Consider the following 27,928-nt stretch of genomic DNA (forward strand, 5'->3'; position numbering starts at 1 on the left):
ATAACAATATCGCACAATAGTTATCGGTTTATCTGGCGTCTTTTGATTCAGTAGATACTGTGGGATCGGGATGGAGCGCTCGAAAAGTATTAATGATACCGGCGCCGCTAGAGATAAGTCGGCGGATATCCGACTGCGTAGGCTATGCGAGGGCATCAAGAAATCGAGAGTGAGTTTCATTAAATGCTGGATACACTTGAAAATTGCGGGTATTAACAAACGTGTCGTCAAAATCAAGAATCATGAGAGAGGTCATTTTAAGCGGCCGGCCATTTCTTCCGAAGTCACTATTCGTTGAACAACTTACCCATCAAAGGTTCTCACAGCACTGGATGTGGAGCTAGCCCAGTTATGCGATGGGTGAAGTAAAACATAAATTCAGTCAATAAGTTCTCTTACCCAGCCTTTTATGCGTTATATCAATTTAATGACACTATTCCTTGTCCATTCAAACCTTTATATTGACATAAAATCCAGTAAGGGCCACTCTGGCGGCGATGAAGAATAATACGCATCCTACCATCATAACGCCAGTGAATACCTGTAAACCCCAATAAGTGCCATTCTGACTCAAGATTGCTCCTGCAATAGGGCTCCCCGTAAGAGTTGCAATGCTAGTGCACGCAAATAAAACACCTTGACGAGCCCCTATTTTGGTCACATCGGCTGAGATCTGGCTTAAGAGAGCTGGTACCATGCCCACAAATGCACCTGATGCGAATCCATATAATAGACGGAAAGAAATATAAACAGCCGCGGAACCAGGGTTAACAGTTGTTCCCGGGATCCAAAAGCCGAGTATAACGATAGCAGAAAGCACACACATCATAATCATTACGTTAAATCGACCCCACTTATCACCTAGATAGCCCGGAAGTATTCGACCAGGGAGACTAAAAATAACAGTCAGTCAATTCAGCAAAGAAGTGCAGGGCGTTGAGAGATGTCGGTTCACCTTGCTGAATTCAATATAGTCAGCAGATAGGCAGTCAAACCAGGGTCCATGCCGGCTGCCTGCGCTTCCAGGATGATATAGTTAATAGGGACAAACATAGCAAAACACCACAGCAAGACACCAGCATAAGCAGGACAAACGGTAGTTCTGTAAATGGATTAATGTAGTCATTAATTGTAACTGGCCGGGGAACTGGAGCTATCCTTGATCAAATGGTTAGGTTAGCAATAACTAATAGGATAAAAACTAAAAATCCAGCAATCCGAAGACTCCATCCGAAGCCAATAGTAGGTAATAATCTAGATAGTATAGTTGGGAATATAACACCGCCCAAGGAGGAGCCACTCGAGACAATGCCGAAGGCTAGGGCTCGTCGCTTATAAAACCAGGTGGCGGTGCATGAGAGTGCCGGATAGAAAACTAGACTTGCACCCAGGGGGCTGCAAATACCCTGAGCAAGGAGAAACTGATAATACTTGTCAGAGATTGATGTCATCATGAGCCCAAAGATATACAGAAATGTCCCGGTGGTGAGCAGCCATTTCGGCCCATAGATGTCGAATATTTGCAGCCAAAGCATTAGATTCGATACAGAGGCTGCTGCATACAGGGTGGAAGGTATACCCGTCCAATAACTATCCCTGCCGCGAAGAGGACAAAGGGCTCCAATGAGAGGATCCAGGCGACGCTTAAAGTTGAATAGGAGCACAGTTGATGAGATTGGTAATACTCTTGGAACACTCCGATGGCTACGTCCACGCATCATTTCAGCATACAATGTCATCAATAGCGGGCAGGAAACAGCGTGCTTGCCGTTGACCCAGCCAAAGCCACAGAAGATGCAACACCAGGCGCCGGTAACCACAGTCCGGCATGGAGTCCTTGGTCTGTTCAACCTGCAGAATCAATTCGTGTCTCTCTTGCTGCCACTCCCGTTCCTGGCTTCAATTATGCGGAAGGATCTGTCTCCATGCTTGCTTTGTCTGCGGGTATGGGCTGCTATATGCACCTTGAAGGTTCGGTGGCATAGAAGGTGTTCATGGGTATATCAGCTCAGCTGTGAGCACAGGAAGAACAGAAAGAAAACTTTCAACATGGAAGAAATGCCACAAAAAACATCGAACTAGTGTTCTTTGTCTCGTCTGCAGATTAGGGTAGAGTTGCAGTGCAGGCAGCACACGACAGACAATGAAGCTTGCTGCAGCTAAACAGCTCTCGTCCGTAACCCCTGCAAACTCCGGCTCAACAGTGAGTTGGTTACATGCTAGGCCAGTTATCTCGATAGCGGGAATTGGAAAATTCCCAATCCCATACAGTGTATTTACCGCTAAATGTCACATAAAACAATCTTGTTGGCCAGCTGGTGTAATTTCAGTGCAATTGAGTGGGTATACGTAGTACGTATGTTTAAAGGCATCAGACAAGGGGCAGGGAGCCAGAAACGCCCTTCCCTCGGCCACCTCCGTGGCTGGATGGCAAGGGTCTGGCTTTTTCGTTTGTCAGTTAAATGGACGGAGTTATAACGGGGGCAAGTTTGCCCGAAAAGGCTGGTAAACTAGCATAACCAGCCAGCTAGCTCTACCCTATGCGCATCACAGGCTTTCGATCCTGTATAGCAATGACGAACGACCTATATTGTATAAACATCTATTGGACTAAAAAGCAACGCTGCTTAGTTAGCAGTAGCAGAATGAGGATACAGTAAGTATTTAACAACATCTTCCTCATGAAATTGAAGTCGAAGTATTTAGAGTTTTCCTTACCATTTCTAGTGAATTTCTCCGAAATCGGCAAATAATATATCCGTGCAGGACAAAATGAGTGTGGTCCGTGCACTGAGGGCTAGAAGTCCCGTGACCCGGTCGCTTGGGAGCTGCGGGCTTGTGAAAGATTGTTGACGCTGTTTGCTATTTTGCGAGCTGCAAGCGTTCCTTCGAGCTCAACGACAACGGCGCCCACGAGACCAAGTTCTGTTCCCTCCCTGTGATAATTACTGCAGTGTCTTTTCTCGTGCTATCTACCTAGCAAACGGCCTCTCGTCGAGTTTTGAGTCTCCTCCCCGCCTGCTCTGCATCGATATCACGCCCTGAGTGGGGTGATCGCAAACCGTCAATATGGCACGCGTTTACGCAGACGTGAACCAGAAGATGCCCAAGACATACTGGGATTACGATAGTGTCAATATATCCTGGGGAGTCCTAGAGAATTATGAGGTTGTGCGGAAAATTGGTATGCGATACCCTGCCCGCCCAATCTGCTCTCATCTAACCACCAACACCCCTGTCTCAGCCTGCTAATAATCGTAAACAGGCCGAGGAAAATATTCAGAAGTGTTTGAAGGCGTAAACGTCGTTAACTACCAGAAATGCGTCGTTAAAGTCCTCAAGCCGGTCAAAAAGCGGAAGATCAAGCGAGAAATCAAGATTCTCCAGAACTTGTCTGGAGGTCCTAATGTCGTCGCGTTGCTTGATGTTGTTCGCGATAGTCAAAGCAAGACGCCTAGCCTGGTCTTCGAATATGTTAATAACACCGACTTTCGAACACTATATCCCCGATTGACAGATTACGATGTCCGATACTACATATTCGAGCTTCTCAAGGCTCTGGACTTCTGCCATAGCAAGGGAATAATGCACAGGGATGTCAAGCCGCATAACGTCATGATTGACCATGAGCGGAGAAAGGTAAGGCCCATCATGTCAACCATACCTTTCGCTAGTTTACTTACACAAGACCCTAGTTGCGACTTATCGATTGGGGACTTGCAGAGTTCTACCATCAAGGCATGGAGTATAATGTCCGGGTTGCCTCCCGATATTTCAAAGGCCCCGAGCTCCTTGTCGACTTCCAGGAGTACGACTACTCTCTGGATATGTGGTCCCTCGGGGCCATGTTTGCCTCTATGATATTCAGAAAAGAGCCGTTTTTCCACGGCAGCAGCAATGCAGACCAGTTGGTCAAGATTGCCAAGGTACTTGGAACGGACGACCTGTTTGACTACCTCGACAAGTACAACATTGAGTTGGACCCCCAGTATGACGAGATTCTCCAGCGTTATCAACGCAGACCGTGGAACTCTTTCCTCAGTGCCGAGAATTCGAGATTCATTAGCAACGAAGCCATTGACTTCTTGGACAAGCTACTCAGATATGACCATACAGTATGTTTCCTAGGATATCGTTCCCTACCTATATCGAACTGATAAACTAACTTAAACGCCCTAGGCCCGTCTAACTGCTCAGGAGGCGATGGCACACCCATATTTCTCCCCTGTTCGTGCTGCCGCCTCTACAAATGCCCAAAGCAACACAGGATCTGCCTCAAATGCCTAAACTCTTTCTTCTCATTCCAATACCCAACCTGTCGCCTTTTCTCTACTCGCCAGCTGTTTGATACACCTCATCCTTGACAAATGTCAGTTCCCCCTCCGACGAGGCTTTCATTGGGCAGAATAACCCCAACCATCTATTCTCCAAATAACCAGGACCACTAAAATCGAGTAATCATCTTTGGGAGTCATCGGCTGGTGCAACTTGTTGCTTGTTCTTTTTCTTTTATTAGGTTGTTTAGCGCTATTTTATGCATGAGACGCCCACAATGAATGAAACAGATAATGCGACTAATATCTCGCTTACAACTCCCGAACTCTGGCATTCATTCCCCCATACCCTTTTCCCCTTGCCTCATATGTATGTTGTACACATCCTATCCAAAGAAGTGCTCGTTCATATTTTTTTCTATTCAATCTATCAGATTGCGGCTCTCTAAAACCTAATCATAATAGAGAGACCCTAAGCTTCCAAGTCTAGCAATCAACCTTGTTGTATAGCGATATAGAGTACTAGAGGTTGTATGTCCATGCACGGATGTGATAGTCAACAATCGAAGGAAGAACATGGCTTGTAGTCGTTCTTTCTGTGCACAACCTCAGCTCGGTTTCAATGAGCATACTTTCATCCATACAAGTTATACACTTGCATTTCAGTCAAGAGAAAAGTACAGTTGATCTCACTGATGATGCTCCCCCTCGGTTACACTCCCTAGTTTCCTGGCTTCCGGCCGATGCGCTCATTGTTATTGAGCAGAAATTTACCTTGGTGACCCGAATCCCCTGTTTGGAGGTCAAAAAACCAGAACTCCGATATCTACGCTTTTGGATTGTGCTTTAGCATCTCTTCCCGCCAACTGTGTTGCTCTCAATCAATGATGTTAGTTACAATAGATGACGTACATAAGGGCGAACGGAATGGTCTTTCGCGCCAGTGACAATCAGTTAACGGCTGAAGATTTATGGTTCTATGCCCCCTGTCGACATATGATGACAGGCTTGAATGGATTTCTTCAACATATTGGAAAGAAAACATCCTCGTACCACTCGTCGGTAAAATTCCCATATCTGTAATGTAAATGCACGTTGATTAGGCTATGTTCCAAGTGTAATCCGTAGCTTTGTTTACACCCCAAAGCCCCAAGATTCCATATGCCCACTTTGGAGTCCTATTTCATTCCCAGACAGCTTCAGGTGCGCGATAAAGGTTTAACCGTATTATACCGTCATGTTCTCCAAGTCCAATCCGAGCCTGGCCAAAATGAGGTAGCAATGGAAGGCCTCATGTACCTTTAACTTCTTCTGTAGCAAACGCCTAGACCTATAGAGAGCATGTCCAGGCACATATTCTTAAAGAATGGGGTCCGGGACGGCTTGATTTCTCCATTCCTCAAAAAGAGAGGGCTCGTACGTGCCAACCATAATATTTTAGATTAGAGGACTTGAGCTTCAGTGTGGAGGTAGTCCAATGCGACTAAGAGCTCCTTTAGTAACACTTTCAGGGCCTGTTTGGTGAGTCTCTGGTTGGGGAGGGAGGCTTGAGCTTGAAGATGTGAAACGCTTGTTGGTCCGTCCGCAATAAAGACATCTAGCATCGTCCGAGCCTTTTATTTGCCAGGATGGGACGACATTGTGGATACAAGATGCTTCAGGACATTGGACTCCTGTTCGGCTACAGCGTTAACTAACATCGTGGCCTTACAACCTTGTTCATTCTCTTCCGCTGGCGGTGGACAGATGGAGATACACCAGGTTGCGGCAGAGAACTGAAAACTTGCCCTATTTGAACCGGGTAAGAGAGCCCTTTCTCATAAGCTGGTATATGTTCCTCTTCAATCTTGACTGCCGGGTCCGGGCTTTCAAAGCTGTGGCCTGTAGAATTAGGAGCAGACTCAACAGATCCTGGTAGAACACGGCGACCCAGTTAAATCAATCTGGCCATCACGAGGCTGACACGCTGGCGAGGCATGGATAAGTAGAAACAAACCGATGCCTGTTTTAGAACAGACTCTCTGCAGCTAACTGGGTTCCATGGATCCATGCAGTTCTGTTCGGAATAATGAACCCATTAAGGCTTTACGAGGATGCTTACCCAGGAAGCGAGAATTGAGACTGGGTTACCTTCAGTTCCATCATTCTCCGATCAGTTCTCCAATCAGTGATTGTGGTAGCCATCTTGGTTGACGTTAAGAAGTTGCGTCGTTTTTTAATTTAGGGTATCTCTGCTTACCAAGCGACTCAACCTAAAAATAGTACATCTTAAGCAAGCTCATTAGTAATAACCTAATCGCAATTAGATAATATATTAGTCAGCTCTTCGACGCCGCGACGCTTGGAGGAAATTTTGAGTCACCAAAAGTTATATCGAGAGATCTGAGAAGAAGACGCAGATTATTGTATGCTCGGGAACTGGGATCAATTGCGACCCCGACACTTATCCTTTCTCTTGCGGTGCTGTTCGCTGGGCCAGACAGACCCTCGACTCGCCTAATTACCCCACGCATAAAACTCTCTTTCTTTTTTCCACAGTTACGGGCAAAACCGTAAACCACGATACTCCGACAACTTGCTGCGCGCTCAGCGCGGAGGGGAATTTACATTCGACCTCGATTTACAAACATGGCTTCACTTGCTACAGCGCAGTCTTCCGGTATGTGGCTCGGAAATTGCTGCCCCTATGATAAAGCGGGAAAGGTCGAAAAAGAGTCTAACGTCTTGCCTGTCTTTACTGTTTAGATACCCCCGCCGAATCTTCCACCGGCGGGGTAGCCACCCCAGCCCAGGATGCTGTTAGCAACAGCTCAGGAACACCAGGCGGAAAGGAAAAGTCGGAAAGAGAACGTACGTGGTCTGTTTCTTATATGGTGGTTTGCGGTGTATGCCTCGAACATGGTCTCTGACTCAGATACGTTGATATAGTTGAAAAAGAACGAAAGAAGGCCGAGAAGCTGAAGAAGTTTGCCGAAAAGGCTGCGAAGAAGGCTACTGCCGCTCCCGCCCCCGCGAAACCTGCCGAGAAGAAGCCAAAGATTGAGAAGGACAAGACGACCGACGCCTACGACCCCAAGGTTATCGAAGCCGGCAGATATGAATGGTGGGAAGAGCGAGATCTGTTCAAACCTGAGTTTGGTCCTGATGGCAAGGTGAAAGATGCCGGATACTTCGTCATTCCGATTCCACCCCCCAATGTGACTGGAGCTCTTCACATGGGCCACGCCTTGACAAAGGCTCTCCAGGACACCATGATCCGCTGGCAGCGAATGAAGGGGAAGACGGTGCTGTATCTCCCGGGATACGACCATGCCGGTATCTCCACGCAGAGCGTTGTCGAGAAGATCCTATGGAAGACGGAGAAGAAGACTAGGCATGATATTGGGCGAGAAGCTATGATGGGCAAGATCTGGGAGTGGACTCACAAGTACCATGACAGCATTACTGCCTCTCTCCGAAGGTTGGGCGGTTCTTTCGACTGGTCCAGGGAAGCCTTCACTATGGACGAGAACCTTTCTGCTGCCGTTACCGAGACTTTCGTCCGCCTCCATGAAGAGGGTACCATCTATCGTGGGAACCGTCTTGTGAACTGGTGTGTTGCTTTGAACACATCCCTGTCCAATCTTGAGGTCGAAAACCGAGATCTCGAGGGCCGTACTTTGCTGGATGTCCCCGGATATTCTAGAAAGGTTGAATTCGGTGTTTTGACCCACTTCCTGTATGAGATCGATGGCACGGACGAAAAGATTCAGGTTGCAACTACAAGACCGGAAACTATGCTCGGTGATACCGGTGTGGCTGTCCACCCTGATGATAAGCGATACCAAAAGTTCATTGGAATGAAGGTTAAGCACCCGTTCATCGACCGATTGCTACCAATCTTTGCGGACGACAAGGTTGACCCTGAATTCGGTACTGGCGCTGTCAAAATCACACCAGCACACGATTTCAACGATTACATTCGTGGAAAGGATAACAACCTCGAGTTTATCTCCATCATGAACGATGACGGCACATTCAACGAAAATGCCGGCCCCTTCGCCGGAGTAAAGCGTTTCGATGCCCGTTACCAGGTCATTGACAAACTAAAGGAGAAGGGCCTGTATGTGAAGTGGGAGAACAACCCCATGAAAGTACCACAGTGTGTCAAGTCTGGTGATGTTATTGAGCCCATCATGAAACCACAATGGTGGATGAACATGACCGAGCTTGTCAAGCCTGCCATCAAGGCCGTTGAAAGCGGAGAGATCATTATTCGCCCCGAGAGTGCGGAGAAGAGCTACTTCCGATGGATGAACAATATCAACGACTGGTGCTTGTCAAGACAGCTGTGGTGGGGCCACCAAGCTCCCGCTTACTTCGTTGATATTGAGGGCGAGAAGGGTGATGATGCCGACGGCAACCTGTGGGTGACCGGCCGCACCGAGGAAGAAGCAAGGGCCAAAGCGGAGAAGAAATTCCCAGGCAAGAAGTTTGTTCTGAAGAGAGACCCCGATGTCCTAGATACTTGGTTCTCCTCCGGCCAATGGCCATATTCCACTCTTGGATGGCCAAAGAAGACTCATGACTTTGAGAATCTCTACCCCGTGTCTATTTTGGAAACCGGATGGGACATTCTTTTCTTCTGGGTTGCTCGAATGATTATGCTTGGAATCAAGATGACTGGACAGGTTCCATTCAAGGAGGTGTACTGCCACTCCCTCATCCGAGATTCTGAAGGCAGAAAGATGTCCAAATCACTGGGTAATGTCGTCGACCCCATTGATGTCATGAACGGTATTTCCCTTCAAACGCTGCATGATAAGCTGCTAGAAGGCAATCTTGCGGAGAAGGAGGTCGCCATTGCAACCAAATTCCAGAAGAAGGCTTTCCCCAAGGGTATTCCAGAGTGCGGTGCTGACGCCCTGCGATTCTCGCTGCTCGCATACAGCACTGGTGGTAAGTTAAACAAAGCCCCCTTTCTATCAACTATATTTATATATGAGGCCGTTTGCTGATGTTCTTGCTTCTTTCAAGGCGGTGATATCAACTTCGACATTCAGGTGATTCACGGTTACAGAAGGTTCTGCAACAAGATCTACCAGGCCACCAAGTTCGTCCTTGGCAAACTAGGAGATGATTTCAAGCCCCAGGCCACTCCCAGTAGGACCGGCAAGGAGTCCCTTTCCGAGCGTTGGATCTTGCACAAGTTCAACCAGGCAGCAAAGGTTACCAATGAAGCCCTGGAAAACCGTGAGTTCTCCGTTGCTGCCAATACCATCTACCAGTACTGGTACAGCCAACTGTGTGATGTCTTCATTGAAAATTCCAAGTCACTGTTGCAGCCCGATGCAGACCCAGCAGTCCAGCAGTCTGCCAAGGAAACTCTCTATACCGCCCTTGAAGGTGCCTTGACTCTCATCCATCCAGTCATGCCTTTCGTGACAGAAGAGCTGTGGCAGCGTCTTCCAAGACGCCCCGGCGATGAGACTATCTCTATCATGAAGGCCGCTTACCCAGAGTACAATGCTTCATTTGAGGATCCTGCCGCCGAAACTGCCTATGAGCTGATCCTCAACACTTCCAAGGCTATCCGAAGTATCCTTGCTGAATATGACGTGAAGACAAAGGGAGACATCCTTATCCAAGCATATGACGCTACTAGCCACAAGTCTATCGCCGAAGAAGCCACCAGTATCAAATCTCTGAGTGGTAAGAACATTGGTGAAATGACTGTTCTCGATGCAGACAACCGAACCCCTCCGGCTGGCTGTGTTGTTTCACCTGTTGGCGCCCAAGCTGCTATATATCTCCAGGTATCAGATGAAGTCAGACTCGAGCAGGAAGAAAAAGCCAAAGCCAGTCTCTTGAAGCTGCAGGAAACTATCAAGAAGCAGCAGGCAATTATCACTGCTCCGCAATGGAAGGAAAAGGCCAAGCCTGAAGTAAGAGAGCTTGAAGAAAAGAAGCTGGTGGATGCTCAGGGTGAGGCAGCTCGTCTTGAAGAACAGATCCGCGAGTTGGAAAAACTCAAGATATAAAGTAGATCAAGTAGATCCCGAGCTTCTGGTCTGACATTAACTTTGAAATGCAATTATGATTCTAAATGTATGGGTTCTCTATATATTATTCAGTATCCATAGACAGCCATGTAGTGGCTGCAGACTTAACCAAACCATTTCACCTAGGATGATGTATGACTATTATTCCTCCTGCAAAATGAAACATCTCTACACGTCACCTTCTCCAAAACCTCAGCCATCCCATCTTCCCACCTTTTCTAGTAGCATCGTAACTCCGACCGATTACTCTCGGCCTGCTTTCCGGTGGGTTTTGCGGATTGCGCGGGACTGCGAGTTTGTATGGTGGTATGATACCAAGTTTTGTGCTGTCTGTAGAACAGGAGAGTATTGATTCTGTTTTTGGACACTTATATCCTCCTTGCTGCATAGGGGCCCGTTTCTCACATACATCAGACGCAGGCCTTTGAGATTTTGTAGGAGAATGCTTGGTTGAACCAGATGGGGCTTGAGGTGGTATGGCAGTGGCCTTGTCAGTACGTACTGGTGTAGGGCTCTCGGCCAATTTCGAAGCCCTTGAGAAGGTTATAGGCGAAGGAGTTCTAGTTGACTTGGAACGACTTTCCCGGGTATCATTATGCACTTCCAGATTTTTAAATTCTACTCGTTTTCTTTCTTGTGTATGGAGCTCGTCTGCCCGGTGATGTGGCCTGCTTCGTCTTCTATGTTCCCTCTGGCTTCTCTTTGGAGGACAATCACGAGGCTGGTGACGACATCGACGGTAGTCTACCTCTTCATTGTCTAGTATAAAATACTTAGGGAGATTTATTGTCGATTGAACGAAGGTAATATTTTTTGTAGCCCCGGTGCCATCAGCCGGAGAATGGTATGATGCAGTCCTGTCGCCAACTATCAATGGGATATGCTTCCCACAACAAACAGGAATGAATTCTACAGCCAGATTTTGTTATTAAAACCTCAGAGCTGGTTCTTTCCAATTCAATAAAACGTACCATTTCTGACATGTACCTCGACTGGTAGAAGGTACTGGTAGGTATAGTTTCTATGGCGGAGCATCTGGCAGATAGGACACTGGTCTGTACTAAGCGGTATAACCCTACGGCATGGAATTGGTTGCTCTGCAAGGTGTTCACCGATAATGTATACGACATCCTCAAAACCGGGGAGATATGCTCTTTGAATTGAAAAGCAGGGTTCTATTGCTGGCTCTGCAGGTAGAATATGCAGCCATGGCTCCTGCTCAATGTATAGTAATGGGGTACTGTATGCCATTAGAAGGTCAAGGTGATAACTATTCCGTCAAACTCCGCCTCTGGGAAGTTATTCATATTTGTATAAGACCTGCTCAGGGTATATAATATCCAGACTAAAGGGGGTAAACAGGGGGGCAATAGAACAAATGATCTAGCGGATCTCCTTCCCCCGCTCCGAAAGGATTAAGATATCACATCAGGCCTTCGCTAGGAGAGAACGGAGCACAAACTACGTCTTCACCGGGCATCTGACAGCCTTGTGACTTTGATTAAAAGGCATAACGAACCGTTATGATTTGTATATCAGTATACCGCAAAGAGTATACTGCCAGGCCTGATTGAAATATACACCCTGAACAGACAACCAGCAACAAATGGGACATTACCCGAGCAACAAACACTTGCATTGCCCGCATCAGGCGGATAATGTTCTTGTCAAAGAACAATGAGACAGACGGCTTAGCGAGCCATGGGTATCCCTGATCTCTAGCTTTGATGTGCTGACAGACGCGAGGAAAAGACTCCTGTTGGAGAGACATAGACGCCTCGGGACGTCCGGACACGAGGAAGAAGGGCAACTTCCGGGCGTTGTACATGCATGCAGTACAAGAGTGATCCCATGGGGCCGCAGCACTGAAGCAAACGTCCTGCACTGCTTTTGGTGTGGGAGTACAAGGCTATGCTGAGGGCAAGATGTATTCCTACACGTCGACCAGTAAGTTACCGTTAGTTACCCCTGAAGGTGGAGGGGAGATCCTGGCCAGCGTTTGGGATACATTGTTGACTGACGCGACGGTTAGACGATTAGTTGGCGGAATCAGCCATTGACAAACCAGACCTGGCTCCTGAGTCCCCAGCATTACTATGGGCACTTATGGAGCGTCTCGCTGCCTAACGATGCATGACTTCTCCGACTTTTTCTGTGTATCCCTGCTGATTGGAGGCTGATCTTAAGATGCATGAGTCCCACGGCCAATCACCTCAACCCTAGTCGCTGCAGCAACCTGAAGAAGCCATGAAAATTGGCCCTATTGCTAGCCTGGCAAGATGAGAATTCTTTATAGGAGGGAGTGAAAGCACACAAGCGATCGCGGAGATGCTGAAAACCCGGTTGAAAATTAAGAAGCTCGAGTGTGATACAGAGTAATTCTTGACCGTTAACCGTCTCCCCCAGCGAGCCGGTGAATGACAGGTCCCAAAATACGGTAAAACACAGTTCCCCAGCCATCGTCTATCTTCACGGCCGCAAAGTGGAATGGCCCCGGTTCGGACAAGTCATGACTACTATGCGATTCTCGAGGTCGAGCAGACGGCAGACTCTGCAACTATCAGGGCCAGCTATAGACGTCTTGCAAGAATCACACACCCGGATAAAAATCCAACGAATCCGAATGCGACATCTGAATTCCAGCTGGTCCGTCTCACCTTTCCGGCTACCCACGAATCAAAGCATCGATCTAACTTGCTGGCCGGTTGTTTAGATTTATGAAGCATACTCAAATTTGTTTGATGCTGAAGCCCGACGGGCGTATGACTTGAAATACCCATCTATTAAGCGGTCTGCCGGTCAGACTGAAAAATCAGCCCCAAAGGCAGAGCCAAGCGCGGTCCCAAAAACAGAATTAAAAACAAACGGGAGCGCAGATTCCAAGCCTTCTCCAGCAGCAGATCCTAAGCCGGAACAGAAACTAAATCATAGGTCAGGTCTAAATCCTGAATCAAACCCAGAGCCAAAGCTGGGCCAAAAGCCAGATCAAAAACCATATACAAAGCCGGCCCCAAAACCGGACCTAAAGCCTGATCCAAAACCAGATCCAAGACCAGATCCAAAAGCGGAACCAAAGCCGGAACCAAAACCAGACCCAAAAGCTGATACAAAACGAGACTCAAGAACAAGTATAAAAATTGATCTGAAGACTGTCCCAAAGAGACGTCCTGTTAGCCATGAACCCATTACTAAAAGACCAACGGAAGAGCAATACAAGGCGACACTGCAGCAGTTAAGAGCCAAAAGAGCAAGACAAAAGGATGAGTTTCTCGAAGCAATGAAAGCACTCAGCGGACTGCAGGATGATGTGGCACGATTAACCAAAGAAATTGACAGGGCAGCGGAAAAAATAGCTGCTATTGGAAAGCTAAGGACGCACCGGCTTTCTATGAGAAAAATCGAAGAGCTTGAAGAACGAAAGGAGCAAGCCCAACGTACACGACTTGACAAGACGGCTGCCCTAAGACTTAAGCATAGCCTTCTAGAAAAACAGGAGGAAAGTATACGAAGGTGTGAAGCTTCATATCAGCTCACGGAGAATGAAATCATTAAGGTCAAGAGAGAGATAAGATGCCAGCGAGAGGAAGAAGAGCAAGCGAAGAGAAAGGCCGAGGAAGAGCGGGCGAGACAAGAACATGAAATGGAGGAAAAACGACGGGATAAAGACGAGCAGGAGGCAATAGAGGTGATGAGGCTTTGGCGGAGGAGAGAAGCGGCTCAGGATGACGAGAACCGAAGACATGAAGAGGAAATCAAGGAGGCGAGGCGCAGATACAGACGAGAGGGCCAGAGAAAGCGAGATATACCTAAGCAGAATGGATGTATGTATGGAGGAGAATGGGAGACTATTGAGAAGCCTATGAGATGCGGTCGATGCTCGATGGGGACCCAGCAAATTGCCTTCTGGTGTCCGTATTGCGGTAGGGTATCCTGCGAGTCTTGCCTGAAGTTCCTCATGGGGGAAAGACATGATGAAATTATGGTATCATGAAGTGATGATCGGATTCGGCGTATATGCTATTTTATTATTCTCTGGATGGATGGCTACCTATCGCCATTCGAACGGTTATGGGAGCCCAGGGTAACCTCAGGTATACATATGTATAACATTGAGAAACTGTCAATATCAGATTTATAATATTCACATGAACTTTTGATCTCAGAAGCATGGTGTAACTTTTAAGCCATTGAAATCGATAGTTAACTAGAGCTCCACGTTAAGCTGGCGGAAGAGCGCAAGATGCACCAACACCAAACCCTGCCCGATGGACTGAAAATGCAAAAAACCCAGAATACACACTTTTGTCACTGTTAATAATAATACACATAAAAATATACAACCAACCCATTTTATTTCCCTTTACGATTTTCCTATATTTATGAAACAGTGTCATCGACCCTATCAACAATAACTTTCAACTCATTGTCCATCCATTCAATCTCACTTGCCGTGAGCAAGGCCGCCAACCACTGGGTATCATTGAGTATTGGCTGGAGGCCATCATCCAGCCATGCCCTGACACGCATATTCTGTGGGGTTTGGGAACTATGTTGCCCGTGGTAGTACTGACGGATCGTGTCAAGTAAAGTAGCAAAATCAGTACATTGGCTGGCGGGAACTTGAAAGCGAGGAAGCATCCTTTTATGTTCCTGATTTTGGATGATATTGATTGATAGCGTGACGGGCAGAATCTCAGAAGCTGGTTGATGCTGTGGCTGTGGCTGGCCCAGTCCAGGCTGTATCTGGATAGGGTCCTGAGATATTGCCTCGGATGTCTGGAATTGAGCATGATCGGCTTCAGTACTCGCTGGCTGGATGTTGGGATGCTCCAGAAGGTAGTTTTTTACAATGCGAGTGACATCACGGGTAATAACAGTTGCGCTATATATCGGGGAATAAACCCGGTTAATACCTGAGAGAATATAAACCTTGTCCAACACAGGGCGAAATTTCAACTTACAAGTAATTTCGCCTAGCAATATCTTCTTTACCGCTGATCTGAAAGTCCACCTCCGACATTGATTCAGATGACATTAGATGGTTGACGGTGCACTCCTGGCAACTATCTGTACACAGCGTTGCATCTCCACCATGATCAATCTGATAGTGGCAGTCTACAGCTGCAACAAGGCCCCACCAATCCTGTTGAGGCAGCCCGGAGATCGATCCAAGATTATCCAGGCGGTAGTCCTGATTGTATGTCTCGTATGATCGTGCCACAGAGTCCCAGTCGGTTTGGTAGGTAGGGTATTCGTTCCTGATGAGATCTAGCATTCCAAGCTCAGTTGTGCCGTTAGGCGGTGGCTGGTGATAACGCTGTACGCTCTCAGGTATAGAGTTATCGACAGACGCCGAATTTCGCTTCGACTTATCTTCAGAGTTGCCTCCCTTTCGTGCTCCACTAACGTATTTGCGCTGTCGTTCGTTGGTGATCATTCGACGGAGCAGAGGAGTGACGAGCGAGATGATTCTCTGCTCATCTCTGGGCCAGATCATTTTGTTCGGTCCGGCATCCGCGCCTTCCACATTCTCTCCAAAATATCGTAACCCGTTGCCTTCTCGGTTTAGGAAGTCGCGAACACAATTCCAAAGCCGAAGCTTTACCATCTCGGTATCGCCGCGACCTCTCTGGCCGACACAATCGCGCCGTTCTAGATGGTTTTCGTCCAGCATGTATTGCTTTGCAGCTGCCTGAAGATGGAGGAAGTTCTCTGGAGAGAGCCCTAAGGAAGCAAACATCTTGGACATTGGCGGACGGGTAGCCTTCTTGCTTGATGCTGACGGCTGCCTGAAAAGGGCAACGGCGGAATGGACACCAGCTGCTCGTGCATCTGATATCACTCGTTGCGGAGGCATCTCTCTAATATCTAAAGAAGATTCGTCAGGTTGGGGTACCTGCACCGCAGCGCCATCTTGGGCGAGGCTAGCTTCGTCTACATCCCCGAACCGGAACCTTGCCGTGGCAGAAGTCATTGCAGGGTCGACATTAGGCTGAGTCCGTTTCCGCTTTCGCACAGCTGTGGCTGCTGTAACCGGCGGTGCAGCAATTTGCCTGTCTCCGCTGACTGCTGGCTCTCCTCCGGGAATGTTTCCAAATGGATGGCCGCTTTGACTGGTAGTTGCAAAGCCGTTTTCATCCAGATGCATGCCGACACTGTAGCTGTCTAGATGATTCTGAATAGCGCGGCCATGGCCGGCAGCCATCATGTCACTTTCATCATTCTGAGCCCAGCCCACATCCTGCCCGGCAGCGGCGGTAGCAGCTTGTACAAGGCCAGCCAGGTGATTATCAGAGGTATAATCTGGTGATACACCGACGCTATTGCTGCTCAGATGCGCCGTGCTCCCATCAATATGGTGTTGCTGCTGTTGCTGCTGCTGCTGTGGCTGCTGGACCTGTGCTTGCTGTGCATGGCTCACAAAGTCACCATTGGTATTTTGCTGTGCGCCGGACGCCATGACAACCTGACCGGACACCCCAGCGCCCAATTGAAAGAAGTACCTATCCATGTATTAGCGGACAAACTGAAGAACGTACAGTTGAAGCGATATGTGCAAACTGGGCTTCCGTAAGAGGCAAAAGGCGAGCATAAATATAAGCACAACGAAACAATTTTGTTACGTAGTTGAGCATTATTTTTTGCCATCGCGACCAATCGCACCCAAAGTCAGCTCAACGCGACCGACGTACCTCTCTCGAGCGTGTTAACGATACAATATAACACTAGAAGCTATGGAATATCTGCTGCTATCCCGCTGTTGCAGTGTTTCCCGATGCATAACACCCGCCGATCTATGTAGACGCCGATGGAGCCTTGAGCCGCTTGGCTTGTCCCGAGTGTTTGTCGTGTTTGGCTTGCGCCTTCTTGAAGAGGAAAAAAAGTCGCGATGTTTGAGATTTTTGTCTTTGAGGCAAATTACGTAAACATGTCACGTGTTAAACGGCTATTACGTCATAAGATAAGATAAGATGACGAAGACGACCTCGGGACGAAGACATCATTCATTCATTATATGCTCTTATCATACACAAAAGGTGAAGGTGAAGATGACGATGAAGATGAAGATAAGTAACATGACATGCTGGGTAGTATGCAGGGGAACAATAAATAAATTGTATTAAGTCAAAAGCCATCGCCTTCCTTCCACGGTCGACCAGCAATCCGAGCCCTGACGCGAGGATCCTGTCCTCTAGCGAAAGCGGCATCCCTCAGTTTTCTATAAGCGGACGACTTTTCCCGGATCTCTTGCTCTATCTGCTGCTTTTTATTCACCGCGGGAACCTCCATCTTGACCAGCGCAGGGAAATTCCGTTCCTTTCTTGCCTGCGTTACTTCCTTCTCCTTCGCACGCCAGTAATCCAACTCCAGTCTCAAGCCGTAAAGGGCGTCACCCAGCTGCTTGAACTCAAGGAACGGCTGGTCTTGATCGAAACAGAGGCCATAGCCATCGCAGAAACACACCCGCTCGGCGGGGCAGTAGACGTATTGTCCGGTGAAGATGACGTGCCAGAGATACTCCCATACTCGGCCAGAGTAGTAGTCAACCAGATTAGTGCGAAGTAGCCAGTCGCGATAGTAGAGAAGATGAGATCGAGGGATAGCCAGGGCTCTTTCGCGAGAGATGGCAAACTCGGCGCAGCACTGGCCGCCGATAACGCCTGGGATCGGGATGGAAGGAAATATATCCGTCCAGCCCTTGAGAACACTGGCTTCTTCGGGCTTTTCCGCATTTTCCTCAGTAGTATGAGGGTGTATCCAGCCGGGACAACCAGGACTCCAGTTACAACGTAGGTTCATGAAGCCATCTCTGATTACTCGTTCAATGCTCAGGCGTTTTACCATCTCCGCAGCATCTCTATTTAGAGGTTCTTCGTGATGCCAGGCCTCTCGATGTGAGTGCATGAATATCATAACCTCTGGCAGGTTGTCATAGTTGTCGATAAGGTATGTTAGGTAGACCATGGCCTCCCGGCCTTTGTTTTGGGGGATGCGAGGAAGTGAGTGTGGGTCGTCAACGACATAAATATTCTTTTGGATATCCTCGAGGCTGTCGATCCAGTCGACTTTTTCCTTTTTTAGTCGAGGGACAATGAGGGCTTTGGTGTAGGTCGACCCTGGTGGCTTAGGCGTTCCAGCCGTAAAATTGGAAATGATAACGACATCTTCTGCGGATATTATAGGCGTCTGGACCGGCCCCTCTTTGGGTCCCGTCCATCCCTTAAATTGCTATGAGGACAAAAAAATAGTCAGTTCAGCTTCATGGCCTCGTTTTGCCGGGGGAGGTAGGTAGGCCCAGCTTACCTTTATTCGAGGTATTGATGTAGAAAGTCTCTGGCTCGCTATGATCATTGTAAGAATAAAAAGAAAGACGATGACAGGTATCTGGACCCCTGTCTTAGGGAGTAAGGAGGCCATGGCTGTTGGACAAGCAATCAATACCATGCAACAAACGAAACAGAAAAAAACGGCCTCCCCTTCTTCCTATTAAGAAAAGCAGCCATGGAGGGTACTTAAGAGTAAGTAAATGACGGGGGAAAACCTGCCCCCTATTATAAAAAGGGAAGAAAAGCGCCGATAGGGCGAGAACCCATCAAGGAGGCAAAAGAACCCCATGTCCCGAAAGGCATGGTTCCTGGTTCCACAGCGATTAAGGGCGGGAGAGTATGGGCCAGCGGATAAGTCAAGCACGCGGAGTGGCATATGTGTATGGATGACCCTGTGGATCGTCCACGCACGAGAACTCTTGGAGCAAGCCAGGACCGCTGGTTGTCGGATATGAGCCAGTTCGTAAGCGTCTTCATGAGACTTGATTGCCATGGTAATTGGTCGATACTTACTCCGTACTCCATAATGACTGATCTCTCGGCGCATTTCGCTCAGTCAGTCGGGGGTATGGAGTGTGCACATGAATCTTGGAGGTTATCAGCGCATAAGACTGCGAGCACTGCGTGACGGCATAAGAATCCATGCAGACGAACTCCAGTGACGAATAGGCTCGTATCTCCCCATGGTGATCCAGGACTCCCTGTTCAACGGCATAAGTATAGACAGGGTCTGCTCCCAGCTTCAAACATGGCAGCATCATCCGCCTCTATCCATCCAGCAGACAATAGCACACGACTTGTCCTTCTCGGTGTGTACCGCGAAACAAGGTCGGGCGGTTGAAATTAGTCGCTGTGGAGTCTGTCTAGCCAGTCAAACCGTTCACTGGTTAGGCTTTTTAAGCATAAAAAGGCAGCGAGAGGCTGGCAGAGCCTCCATCCTCCCAATAGGATGTAAGTCGAGGCAGCCTGGCCTTGCCTGCTGTAGCGATAGAGACGAGTTACTTCAAGTGTACATCGTGTCCAGACGACGTTGAAGAAGAGCGTACGTTGCCCTGCAGCGATGAAGACGGCCTTGCCGCGCCGCCGGCCGGCTTTTACTCGTAAGCTCTCCACCGGATGACGCAGATCTGGAGGTTTCACCTGCAACAGCCTCCGCTGTTCCGTTCCTGAGGCACTTCAGCGCTGGAACAAAAATAAAACACGTCGCTGGCCCAGGCTAACACTGGGAAGCCATTAGTGTGATTGCCTGCAGTCTCGAGCGACGTTTTGTTGGTTGCTATCAAATTCGAGTCGCAATATCAATCAGATTTTGACGCTGGGCTAAGAAAAAAGGCGTCATTGGCAGCTTCTGGTTGGCTGGCCACGGCACTTGGATTCATTCCGTCTAACATGACACAAGAAAATATAAATATCGAGATAGATCTGCTCATATTGCAATAAATAAATAAATAAATACATTAATATGATCATGCTAACATTTTTGAGGCTCATGCCGAGGCTACAGCATACGCTTAGCAGCTCAAGATAGAGCTCAGCTTGTTCAACACAAACTCCTGGGCGGAGGAGTCAGCGTCTCTCTTACCCCTGGCGGTAGCGACTGAGATGCTAACATAGCATCCATCACTCTTCACGATATCCGACTCAGTGGGCAGGACACCGCCGTTGCCGCAGATGTTTACGTCCGGGTTTCCAGAGGTAGGCAGGATGCGAGTGAGGATAAAGCTAAAGTCGTCGGCGCTGGTGCAATCATAGTCGGAAACGGCGCCGAAGTTGACGTTAAGGAAGACACCGGAGGGCAGGACTGGGCCGGATCCACGGAGCAGGGCGTTGGTGACCTGAGTTGCGAGAGTAGCATAGACGGCGCTGTAGTTGGGAGTGTAGTCCCAGTAGGCAGTCATACTGCCGACGCTACCAGAGAAAGCGATGGCAGGAATACCCTCGAGGGCAGCCTCGGTGGCAGCACCCACGGTACCGGAGATCTGGACGGTTCGGCCAAGGTTGGCACCGACATTAGGACCGGCAACGGCAAGGTCAGGGCGACGACCACCAAAGAACTTGGGGGCAACAGTCTGGATGCCATATCTCATCGAAGTGACAGGGAACGAGTTGACATAGTTGAAGCGTGGGTTGTTTTGGTCATAGCCGACGGCAGGGCTGCCAGCAGGGCAGGAGTTGAACTCGCAAGGCGAGTTGCGGGTGGTCGGGGCAGCATCAGAGGAACCTATGTAATAATCTTCATTAGACACTGGGAATTATAATAACTCGTCATGGCAATGTGCGTACCAGTGCCGCTCTTGTTGTCAGCTGGTGCAGAGACAACAACACTGTGACCGGAGCTGGTCAGGGCATTGTATAGGGTGTGCAAGTTCACCTCAGCCCAACCATCGTCGTTGGAGGAGACAATGTTGGCCGCCTGAACGGCGAGGGGGAGCAGGGAAAGGGCCAAACGGAACTGCATGGCTGGATATTGAACCTGTTGCTTGGGATTGAAGGTGAAGGCTGCTCTGTCTCTTGCTAGTCCTCAACGAAGGGGCCAGCAGAGCCATTATATACCTTTCTCCCATCTCCTCCTTTGCATTCTCCCACCCAGTCATTCTCTTCTTTCCCCCCTCCTGCTGCTTCTGCGTCCGCTTCCGCTTCTGCTATTGCCTCTGTCTCTATCTCTGGGCTTTCCCACCCCCTCCAGCTCCAAGCATGCGGGTGATCGCCGGTGCAGGCTAACCCTCCACCCTTCTTGAGCACACCATAAACTCGACGGCCAGCATCCGACTGGGTATTCTGCATCTTCAAGGACCTTCTTCGCTTAGAGCCAGCGGACACATACCCAATAGCCTGGCTCAGATGCGGCACTCGCAGAGATAAAGCATCCTCGACGTCGACATGATGCAGGGAAGAACTCGACGTCCGGAGCGAACGGGTCGATTTTTCTTCAGCAGCGGAGGAAGAAATCAGCCTTCCAGGACGCCGGGAGAGACCGTGTGCTCGCCATCCCTGCTCCAGAGGTGGAACTCCATGCGCCGTTCTCCGGCGCTGCTGGGGAGCTGGTGGTGCTTAAGTTCGTCTGCGGTGGATGTCATAGGCGGAAGAAAATTGAAGCTGGTTGCTTGTTGAAGCTTGAGAGGTCGACGCCGAGCCGAGGTTAAACTAGTTAAAAGTCAACCGCGCTCCACTCCAATAACAACACCGGGGGCTAAAGAGAGCAATTATCGACGGCTTTATAGGCAATATAGACAGGTGTATTATTAAAGGCTCCAAAAGAACTCCATAGCAAAAAGAAGACAGTCAATATACATGAAGGGGCGCACGGAGGACGGACTTCAACCGGAGATAGAAAGAGCTGGCTAGTCGTCCTCCGCTTCGTCTTCCACAGTGGCTGCTCGACCCTTGTGCTTAGATGCAGAGCTGTGCGTACTACTAGCTGCTTCACTATCATTATCATCACTGCCACTGTCCTCATCCTCTTCATCCTCGTTGTTTTCGTCTTCGTTCTCGTCTTCATCGCTTTCCTCCCTTTCTCCGTCAAGTTCACCCTGTTCGGGGAAGCTAGGCGCCAAGGAGTTATTGAATAGTAACCTGCTCTCCTCTGGCCCTCCCTGGGCCTGAGACGCTCCACGGGAAGACAGGTCGTGGAGCTCTGGCTGCAGTGATGTGCTTGGCGACGATGGAGACGGAGCTGTGTTGTGAGTAGTAGTGTCCTGTGGAGTAGGTATAGTTGGAGCGTGTTGAGGAGACCGCTGTTGTGTAGTGCCGGACCTGAAGAACTCCGATGGGCTCGCGGAACTGGCGCTTGGTATGCCGTTATTGCCGCTCTCCTGGCTCGGGACTGCTGTCGGCGAAGTTGTTGTAGCTGTGGTGGGATTGTGATTCAAAAACGAGGCCGTCGAGGTCGATGGAGGAGCAGATGATGACGGTGGCGATGTTGCGGTTGGAATGTTTGTACTGGCGCTTGCTGCCGCGTTAGTTTGAGGGACTGTTGGTGGATTTAGCGGTAGGGTGCGTTGCAGCGGCACCAGAGTCCAACCTGGTGGGATAGAAACTCCCTCGGGAAGTCGTGGATCACCCGAAGGTATTGCAGTGAGATGAGGGTTTGTAGCAGTATACTGCTGGCTGTGGCTCTGGCTTACAGTTGCCAAATTGTTCGCGCCCGGGGGAATCGTACGGGCTGTGAGAGGGTGTGATTGAAAGTTAGGCTGAGCCCTAGAGGACCCAGGGTTGGTGGCATTCTGGTTGCTAGGTCCGGCACTGCCCTGCACGCTGCGAAGCCGTGTCAGTTCATTATGCAGAGCTCGTATGACCTGTAGTTGTTCTGTAGTATTGGTAAGGCTGTTTATCTCCTGGATCACTTGATGCTCGAGCTGCTGGATGACCAGCTGCACATCCCGGTGGTTAAATTCAGTAGTAGAACCAGGGGTATTTCCAGCAATCGGACGGTCAATCCCAAATCCAAAGCCTGTCCGTGGCGCTTGTCCCCCAACAGGGGGGTTCTGGTTTTGATTTGCGGCCGGGGCCTGTGCAGCTTGGCCGTGGACACCCTGGCCCATATCAATATTCCGTAGCATGTCACCACGACGACCTGCTCCAAATCCGATGCGGACTGGACCAAAATTGACAAACCACATACGGCGCCTGTTCTCTCCATCTGCGGCACCTGCTTCGTTTCCGCCTTGTTGCTGGTCCCCACCCCTTTGTCCTCCTGCAGCTGCACCACGCGCTGCAAATGGCCTAGTATCAGTAGTGACCGGCTGTCGACAGGTAGGACAATTCTGCTGCCGCTCCAACCAACTTCGCAGACAGGCGAAATGAAGTAGGTGGCCACAGGGGAGCTTTTTTGCTCGCAGCCTCTCCGGGATAGCTCTGGTTGGCCGAGCAGGAGCAGCCACTCCGTCATTCGGTGCTGGCGCAGGGACCCAAGGCTGCATCTCCTCACGACATATAATACAGACATCCTCCCTGGCGATCTCCTCTGCAGTTGCATCGGGATACCGTTGATTCATATCACGGGTAGCGTGTCGATAGCGGATGAAGTCAATAATACGTTTGGCAAACGACCTCATCGTCAGAACGACATCTCTGAGAATATGAATTGGGAGCCCATAAAATCTGAACAGGATTGCGAAGAACGAGAGATATACCACCAGTTTTAGAAAGTCTGCCAAATGTCGGAAGTATTAGCATTTGAAGCCAACTAAGAAGTGATGGCCAATCCTTACCGGTAATAAGGTCGAGGTAGAACACCCATCGACCCTTCTCCTCCCACCCTGAAACATCCAGCTCCATTTCATCTATATCATCTTCACTCGGTAGGCTATCTGCATTAGGAGTGGGAAGGCCGGATGCAGCCTGTTGACGAAGGATCTGTTCCCTCTCTGCACGGATCTCTGCCCTGCGTTCAGCTAACTTGGCCTGTTTCTGCTGCCGAGTAATATAAATCTCTGCCAATGAAAGAGTATACCTAGCCATTGTCGAAGTAGAACGAATAGTAAGAACGGCAAATTCAAAGCCAAACATTACCATCATATCTGGCCGAGCCTGTCGCAGAACCGTTTTGATGGCGTATTCGAGCATCTGCGAATTGAACAGCACCGATATGATCAATGACATGGCGAGTCGCGTGTGGAATAATCGTGGGTTGGCCGGTGGTTGTTGTTCCAGAACCTCTACTCTACCCTCGCCGATCCATCCCCAGATCTTGCCCGCAAGCAAGGCGACGAACATGACCATGAACCAAGCTCCTAGCTCACCCCGGAATATCGTCATGGCCAGACATGTCTCGGTCACCGCAAACCATGCCCTCTCATACAGTTGTTCAGTTTCAATCTGCCGTAGTGAGCCATATAATAGTCTCTGGAGGCCGAAGAGAGTGTAACCGGACATGAGTAGGCATAGATTCGTCAGGATCTATAAAAGAGACGAAGCCATCAGTATCCATCTCTCCTTCCGTAGGGCTCATTCTTCTCCCCTAGAGTCCACCAAAGTTCAAACATCCAAACAGGGTCCATTCATACCATGAGATTCGCATTATTTTGGGAAAGAAACACCGCTGCGGAATAGAAGTTTGAGCGTTGATGTAGCGCTCGCAAGGCCACCCCCGCGGCGAGGACTACGGAAGTCTGTATAACCGCCGTCAGCAAAAATTCCGCACATCATCTATAGTTCTCAAAGAGCCATCGCATACCCCGGTATAAGCTGCTAGCCTCATAGTGGATGGTGATCTAAATGGAATCGCAAAATAACAAGACAACCATGCAGTCTTCGAAGCTAGGTACCTAGCTATGGTGGTGATTGGATCGGAGACGTCAATATCTCATGGCTGAAATGATTCGTCTTCCGAGACAAGGGAGCCTCCTAGGCACTCCTCTCAATTGTGCATCCAGCGAAGCAGGCCAAAATGAGTGATGTCTGTCTGCTGCATCCTGCCAGCCTGGCTCCTTTTTCATGTACTTTGCTTGTTCGTCGTTGTTCTTTCTCGAAGTGGACACTTTGCTTATCTGATAATCTGATGCTGACTCAGCGTGTATTAGTCAGCTTGATCTGATAAGAACTTGGCTTCGTCAGCAGCAACCCTCAGAGATCCAGCTTCCGTCAACTTCTCAGCTTCATCTCAACCTCCAGCTTCCCGCTCCAAGCTTGCATCAACAGCGCTGCCTGCAAGAGAAGCACAAGGCAGGTCTTTATACCAGTGTATTTATACAAAGTTCTTCGAGTTCGACTGCGGTATATATAGCATTGAAAGTTTCTCGAGACGTCAAAGGAATGCAATCTTGCTTGTGAATCATGATCTCCCAGAGCCGGCTGCAAACAGCCACCTACTTGCTAGCGGTTTGTCCATTCTCCATCGCCTTCTTGGTGTTTATGAACTCGGCGGTATCCTTTGTTGTCACGGATCTTATTAAGCTTGAGCACGGTCATGGCAATGCGGTTGGAACTCTGGGTTTCGCAGATGAGCTGCTAGCTCTGGTTGCTTGCCCTCTATGGGGTTTGATATCAGATCGCATCGGAGCAAGATATGTAAGAAATCAGTTGGAATTTTCTAGCCTTATTACTGCACTACGCCTATTTAGTTACTCATGGTACATAATATCTTCTAACATAAAAGTAGGTTTCGACAATTGGCTACTTTATTGTCGCCATCTCTCTGGTTTTATTCGTGCAAGCCAGGAATGTCTACCCCCAGCTCTTGCTAGGAAGGCTTTTATTCTGCCTTGGCGGCTCAGCAGTAGCAACTATGGTGACCGCGTTACTTCCGGCCATCACCGCTAATCATGATATCTCCAAATGTCCCGCGCCTGGTGTTGCTGTTACTCCTCTAGTTTCGTCTCCCAATTCCACAAACGTAAGTTGTGGTTCGCCCGGGACTGGTGAGGCTTCTCGTGTACGCTCAGGAAGCTCCGCACCCCGGCTAGCTGGGTATGTCGGTATGTTCACCGGCTGTGGCGCTCTTGTTGCTCTTCTCCTGTTCCTTCCTCTCCCTGTACGTTTCCAGAAAGCCGGTTACTCTCCTGCGCAAGCAATTAAGTTTAGCTTTTACATCGTGGGGATAGTAGCTCTTGTTATATCCGTTGTGTGCTTTTTCGGACTGCGTGGCCTACAGGGCGATGAAGGGAAGTCTCTCAAGTCTCTCCTCGGGTTTATTGAGAGAGGCAAAACCTCGGAGGCTGATGAGCGGCTTCATGCGAGCTCGGGGAAATCCGCCAATACCTCTCCGCGTTCCTATTTAGCCCAGCTTGTTGTTGCTTTGAAAGCTGGATTGACTAACTACAATATCGGATTGGCCTATGTCGGTGGATTTGTCGCACGATCATCGTCTGTCGGCATATCCCTGTTTATTCCGCTCTATGTTAATGAGTACTACCGACGCTCCGGACTTTGTCACGAAACTGGCACATCGTCTAGAGTTCATCTTCTCAGCTCTAGCCCTGGGGATATCAAAAAGTCCTGCCCACGAGCATACGTTATTGCATCGATCTTAACCGGGGTTTCGCAATTAGTAGCCTTATTATGTGCACCATTATTTGGCTACTTGTCTGATAAATCCCGTCGATATAACTTCCCATTGCTAGTTGGAGCTCTTTTGGGGTTCTTAGCCTATGTGATATTGGGATTGTTACCGGGCCCACGAATCACTAGTGCGGCAATATTCGTCGACATGGCCTTTATCGGTATCAGCCAAATTTCTGCAATTGTGTGCAGTCTGGCTATCTTGAGCAGCGGTATCAATGGCATTCTTCCTGGGGCGGATAACATCCAGCATGAAACACCAGCTGAAATACCAGCCGATATGCCACGAGATAGGGCAACTGCAGATAATGGCAACCGGTCGCTTGAAACCATCAACGAGTCAACTCCTCTAGTGTCACGCAATATGCACACAACTTCTCTGCCACAAAGTTTTATCCATGTCAAAGGTTCTATCGCTGGCATGTACTCTCTTTGGGGAGGTGCCGGTATTCTCATCCTTACCAAGGTTGGCGGCATACTGTTTGATAGATTATCACCACACTCCCCATTCTATATCCTTGCAGGTTTCAATGGACTGCTTCTTATTATCGGGTTGATACTCGGTGTCAAACAGCACTGGAGCTCAAGACGAGGAAGTGATGTCGTTATCAAATGAATTTCCCCTCATACCTTAACCCCATTGTGGCAGTAGAACGATATAAATAGTCTATGAAACAGCACACAAGCATTAGGCCGTTTATCCCCCACTTCGACCAGCTACTGTTTGCCTCTCAAATGATCACATCCTGGAGCTCTCGGCCTAGTGATATCCCGAATACGGGGTTGGGCGATCGGAACGGATATGTCATACCCAATCCCATAGTTCCTGTGCCGTTTATTCCTTGTCTGTGGCGTTTTTACCCGCCCATTTAGGAAATCAGAATTGAACTGCCTCATTGAGAATGCTGTATAGAAGAATTGACGAACATTCTCCCCATCCGTTTTGTTGCCGATCATTTTACCTCATACCACCTGCATCCTGCCAGTTTATGCAGTCTGCGGTTAGTTTGGTATAGATATGACCCGCACAGCCGGTGTAGGGCTGAATTGTTTTCAAAATAGCGAGAGCCGCACCGCAGAAACCAGTACTATGGTCCACACGGAGGCTATTTTTGGATGACCGTACGGAGTACACCAAACTACAGTTCATGATCGAAAGATGTTTACCACGCATTCCCCGGACATATAATCTTGACCCAAGACCACAAGAAGTCCACCCAGTCCTGTACATCGACGAGCGATACGGACTAACAATATCCTATCTGGAAACAGAAATACTCTAGAGGCG

General features: G+C 48.9%; 12 protein-coding genes across 12 annotated transcripts; 5 read left to right on the forward strand and 7 right to left on the reverse strand.

The window, feature by feature from the left end:
- Window positions 1–448: 448 nt before the first annotated feature.
- MGYG_05017 (hypothetical protein) lies at window positions 449–1,850 on the reverse strand (the record flags this gene model as incomplete). The annotated part of the gene is made up of 3 exons (XM_003172377.1): window positions 449–893; window positions 956–1,104; window positions 1,185–1,850. The coding sequence occupies 3 exons, from the start codon at window positions 1,848–1,850 to the stop codon at window positions 449–451; spliced, it is 1,260 nt and encodes a 419-aa protein (XP_003172425.1).
- Window positions 1,851–3,069: 1,219 nt separating this feature from the next.
- Window positions 3,070–4,287, forward strand: MGYG_05018 (CMGC/CK2 protein kinase; the record flags this gene model as incomplete). The annotated part of the gene is made up of 4 exons (XM_003172378.1): window positions 3,070–3,184; window positions 3,266–3,639; window positions 3,696–4,115; window positions 4,180–4,287. 4 exons carry the CDS (start codon window positions 3,070–3,072, stop codon window positions 4,285–4,287), a joined length of 1,017 nt encoding a protein of 338 aa, XP_003172426.1.
- A 1,429-nt stretch (window positions 4,288–5,716) lies between these two features.
- MGYG_05019 (hypothetical protein) lies at window positions 5,717–6,458 on the reverse strand (the record flags this gene model as incomplete). Its single annotated transcript, XM_003172379.1, has 3 exons — window positions 5,717–5,871; window positions 5,973–6,148; window positions 6,376–6,458. 3 exons carry the CDS (start codon window positions 6,456–6,458, stop codon window positions 5,717–5,719), a joined length of 414 nt encoding a protein of 137 aa, XP_003172427.1.
- Window positions 6,459–6,902: 444 nt separating this feature from the next.
- Window positions 6,903–10,294, forward strand: MGYG_05020 (valyl-tRNA synthetase; the record flags this gene model as incomplete). Its single annotated transcript, XM_003172380.1, has 4 exons — window positions 6,903–6,933; window positions 7,020–7,124; window positions 7,203–9,212; window positions 9,291–10,294. 4 exons carry the CDS (start codon window positions 6,903–6,905, stop codon window positions 10,292–10,294), a joined length of 3,150 nt encoding a protein of 1,049 aa, XP_003172428.1.
- A 264-nt stretch (window positions 10,295–10,558) lies between these two features.
- MGYG_09069 (hypothetical protein) lies at window positions 10,559–11,566 on the reverse strand (the record flags this gene model as incomplete). Its single annotated transcript, XM_003172381.1, has 3 exons — window positions 10,559–10,645; window positions 10,725–11,224; window positions 11,287–11,566. 3 exons carry the CDS (start codon window positions 11,564–11,566, stop codon window positions 10,559–10,561), a joined length of 867 nt encoding a protein of 288 aa, XP_003172429.1.
- A 1,236-nt stretch (window positions 11,567–12,802) lies between these two features.
- On the forward strand, window positions 12,803–14,306 carry MGYG_05021 (hypothetical protein; the record flags this gene model as incomplete). The annotated part of the gene is made up of 2 exons (XM_003172382.1): window positions 12,803–12,961; window positions 13,029–14,306. 2 exons carry the CDS (start codon window positions 12,803–12,805, stop codon window positions 14,304–14,306), a joined length of 1,437 nt encoding a protein of 478 aa, XP_003172430.1.
- A 386-nt stretch (window positions 14,307–14,692) lies between these two features.
- Window positions 14,693–16,775, reverse strand: MGYG_05022 (hypothetical protein; the record flags this gene model as incomplete). The annotated part of the gene is made up of 2 exons (XM_003172383.1): window positions 14,693–15,197; window positions 15,277–16,775. The coding sequence occupies 2 exons, from the start codon at window positions 16,773–16,775 to the stop codon at window positions 14,693–14,695; spliced, it is 2,004 nt and encodes a 667-aa protein (XP_003172431.1).
- A 665-nt stretch (window positions 16,776–17,440) lies between these two features.
- On the reverse strand, window positions 17,441–18,733 carry MGYG_05023 (hypothetical protein; the record flags this gene model as incomplete). The annotated part of the gene is made up of 2 exons (XM_003172384.1): window positions 17,441–18,544; window positions 18,620–18,733. 2 exons carry the CDS (start codon window positions 18,731–18,733, stop codon window positions 17,441–17,443), a joined length of 1,218 nt encoding a protein of 405 aa, XP_003172432.1.
- A 657-nt stretch (window positions 18,734–19,390) lies between these two features.
- Window positions 19,391–19,746, forward strand: MGYG_05024 (hypothetical protein; the record flags this gene model as incomplete). The annotated part of the gene is made up of 3 exons (XM_003172385.1): window positions 19,391–19,451; window positions 19,534–19,593; window positions 19,628–19,746. 3 exons carry the CDS (start codon window positions 19,391–19,393, stop codon window positions 19,744–19,746), a joined length of 240 nt encoding a protein of 79 aa, XP_003172433.1.
- Window positions 19,747–20,153: 407 nt separating this feature from the next.
- On the reverse strand, window positions 20,154–21,100 carry MGYG_05025 (acid phosphatase; the record flags this gene model as incomplete). The annotated part of the gene is made up of 2 exons (XM_003172386.1): window positions 20,154–20,863; window positions 20,926–21,100. The coding sequence occupies 2 exons, from the start codon at window positions 21,098–21,100 to the stop codon at window positions 20,154–20,156; spliced, it is 885 nt and encodes a 294-aa protein (XP_003172434.1).
- Window positions 21,101–21,983: 883 nt separating this feature from the next.
- On the reverse strand, window positions 21,984–24,516 carry MGYG_05026 (E3 ubiquitin-protein ligase synoviolin-A; the record flags this gene model as incomplete). The annotated part of the gene is made up of 2 exons (XM_003172387.1): window positions 21,984–23,791; window positions 23,853–24,516. 2 exons carry the CDS (start codon window positions 24,514–24,516, stop codon window positions 21,984–21,986), a joined length of 2,472 nt encoding a protein of 823 aa, XP_003172435.1.
- Window positions 24,517–25,416: 900 nt separating this feature from the next.
- On the forward strand, window positions 25,417–27,256 carry MGYG_05027 (hypothetical protein; the record flags this gene model as incomplete). The annotated part of the gene is made up of 2 exons (XM_003172388.1): window positions 25,417–25,650; window positions 25,742–27,256. The coding sequence occupies 2 exons, from the start codon at window positions 25,417–25,419 to the stop codon at window positions 27,254–27,256; spliced, it is 1,749 nt and encodes a 582-aa protein (XP_003172436.1).
- Between the last annotated feature and the right edge of the window lie 672 nt (window positions 27,257–27,928).

The sequence above is a fragment of the Nannizzia gypsea genome, genomic scaffold, assembly GCF_000150975.2.
Source record: "Nannizzia gypsea CBS 118893 supercont1.4 genomic scaffold, whole genome shotgun sequence".
Lineage (NCBI taxonomy): Eukaryota > Fungi > Ascomycota > Eurotiomycetes > Onygenales > Arthrodermataceae > Nannizzia > Nannizzia gypsea.